Here is a 2,214-nt window from a genome sequence, read left to right on the forward strand (position 1 = left end):
TCTCTCTCTCTCTCTCTGTCTCTCTCTCTGTCTCTCTCTCTCTTCCTCTCTCTCTCTCTCTCTCTCTCTCTCTCCTCTCTCTCTCTCTCTCTGTCTGTCATCATGTTGTGTGATTATGACTCACAGTGCGATACTTAATGTGAAGCCAGTGAAGGGTTGATAACATTGGGGTTATGTGATGGTATTTTCTGGACTAACTGTAGCTTGTTTATTGATGATGAAGGACAAACACTAAGTAGCACATTACAGTAGTCAAGTCTTAAGGTCATAAATGCATGAATAAGCTTCTCCGCGTCAGCAACACACAGAATATTTCGTAACTTGCCAACATTTCTTAGGTGGAAAAAGGCTGTTTTTGTGACATTTGAGATGTGATTTCTAAATGACAGGTGTCTGTCTAATATAACGTCTAGATCTTTTACTGTATTTGTTGGAGTAACAGTACATCCTTCAACTTGCAGTTTATAATCAGAAATATTTGGTGTGCATGTCTTTGGTCCGATAAGTAATATTTATGTTTTATTAGAATTTAAAAGAAGAAAATTACAGGTCATCCAATGTTTTATATCTTCAATGCACTCAATTTGGATAGCTGGGAGGAATCATCTGGTCTTGATGAGATATATAGCTGAGTATCATCTGCATAGCAATGGAAGCTGATTCCATGGTTTTTAATAATGTTTCCGAGGGGAAGCATGTATATGAAGAACAGCAGGGGTAACACACACACACACACTAGTATGATGTGTATATTTAATGTTAAACGAGATCATGGAACGGCAAGATTAAATCCCTCCGCCGAACATTAATCTCACAGACAAATGTTTATTGATTTGATATTGATCACGGATTACCCACAAGGCCATATCAGAACACAATACAGACGTTCATCATCATCATCATTGTCACTCTCGATTATATTTAAATGTTTTTGTCAAGCATGATTTCTCACTTTTTTTTTTATTTATTTTTGTTTTCTTCATTAGACACATTTGAGAATTAAATTAAAAGGCCTTTGGGAGGACAAATACACTCCTGGACTGAGGTGAAACAGGTAAATATTCGAGTTTTGACAGTACGAACAGGTTTGGTTTAACACATTTAAAGGGATAGTTCCCCCCATCATTTATTCATCCTCATGTCAAAGCTGTATGAGTTTCTTCACATGAATCAGTTCAAGAAAATAGGTACAATACACCACCCAAATAATACAGAGAGAACAAACTGAAAAGTTCATCTGAATCTTCCCAATCTAAACCTCAGATCATCTGGAAGCGTCTCATTTGCGCAGGTGTTGCAGTATGGAATTAAAAACACTTTTTGTTTAAGGTTGAGTGTAAATGTGTTTGTTTTCTCAGGTCGAGAAGAATGAAGAAGCCGACCAGGAGATCAAGCAGGATGGAAGCAAACCCGAAGAAAACGTCAACAAGGCCGCCACCAAGATCCAAGCCAGTTTCCGGGGACACATCACCCGGAAAAAAATGAAAGACGGCGAGAAGGAGATGGAAAACGGCATCGTACCAGATGAGTCCGCAGAGGCCGAAGAGAAGCAAGAACAAATCACCTCATCTGAAGAGAAGCTGACCGAAGAAAACGCAGAAGAGGCCAAACCTGCGAAGAGTCCCACTGCCGAGCAACCCAACTCGCCTGCTGCAGAAGCCCCGCCCACTACCGCCACTCCCCTCCCCTCAGAAACGCCCCCTAAAGAGGAAGTCCAGGAGCAGCCGCAGGAAGAGTCCCGATGAGAAACCTGCTGAAGATGCGATCGCACAGAACAAAGACGAGGAAGCCAAACAAGCCGACGTGCCTGATGTCTCTGAGAACCAACAAACAGACCAAATAGACAAACAAGGCAAGACACATCACACACACTGTGACCGTAAGAACAGCACGTCATGCATAGCTACTAGAAAGAATCATTATTAAACAAGGCATTCCCTCTCATGAGAAAATCATCAATCAAGGCAATCTTTCTTTAAAGAGTCAAGTTATCAAAATGAGATTATTCTGAAGACTGAATGTCAATGATAAACTCAAACACATTATTTGATGATTTTTACTCCTCATTAATGACCCATTCTGCCAGCTAAATCAGACATTTTGGACCTTTTGTCCCGCACGTCGCATATTGAGAAAACTTCCCGCATTTAACCTTAATGCACAGGAGATGCTTGTTTGCGCCATTGTTTGTATTTGCATTTATGCATCTGGCAG

General features: G+C 40.7%; 1 protein-coding gene across 1 annotated transcript in view; it reads left to right on the top strand.

The window, feature by feature from the left end:
* Positions 1-1,926, top strand: part of gap43 (growth associated protein 43) — a gene marked incomplete at both ends in the record, with an annotated part of 4,246 nt that extends 2,320 nt beyond the window's left edge. The window contains 2 exon segments of the mRNA XM_079480701.1: positions 1,359-1,735; positions 1,737-1,926. Coding sequence (XP_079336827.1) covers positions 1,359-1,735; positions 1,737-1,926 — 567 coding nt within the window.
* Positions 1,927-2,214: the final 288 nt, after the last annotated feature.

Source organism: Barbatula barbatula (genome assembly GCF_947034865.1).
Source record: "Barbatula barbatula genome assembly, chromosome: 19".
Lineage (NCBI taxonomy): Eukaryota > Metazoa > Chordata > Actinopteri > Cypriniformes > Nemacheilidae > Barbatula > Barbatula barbatula.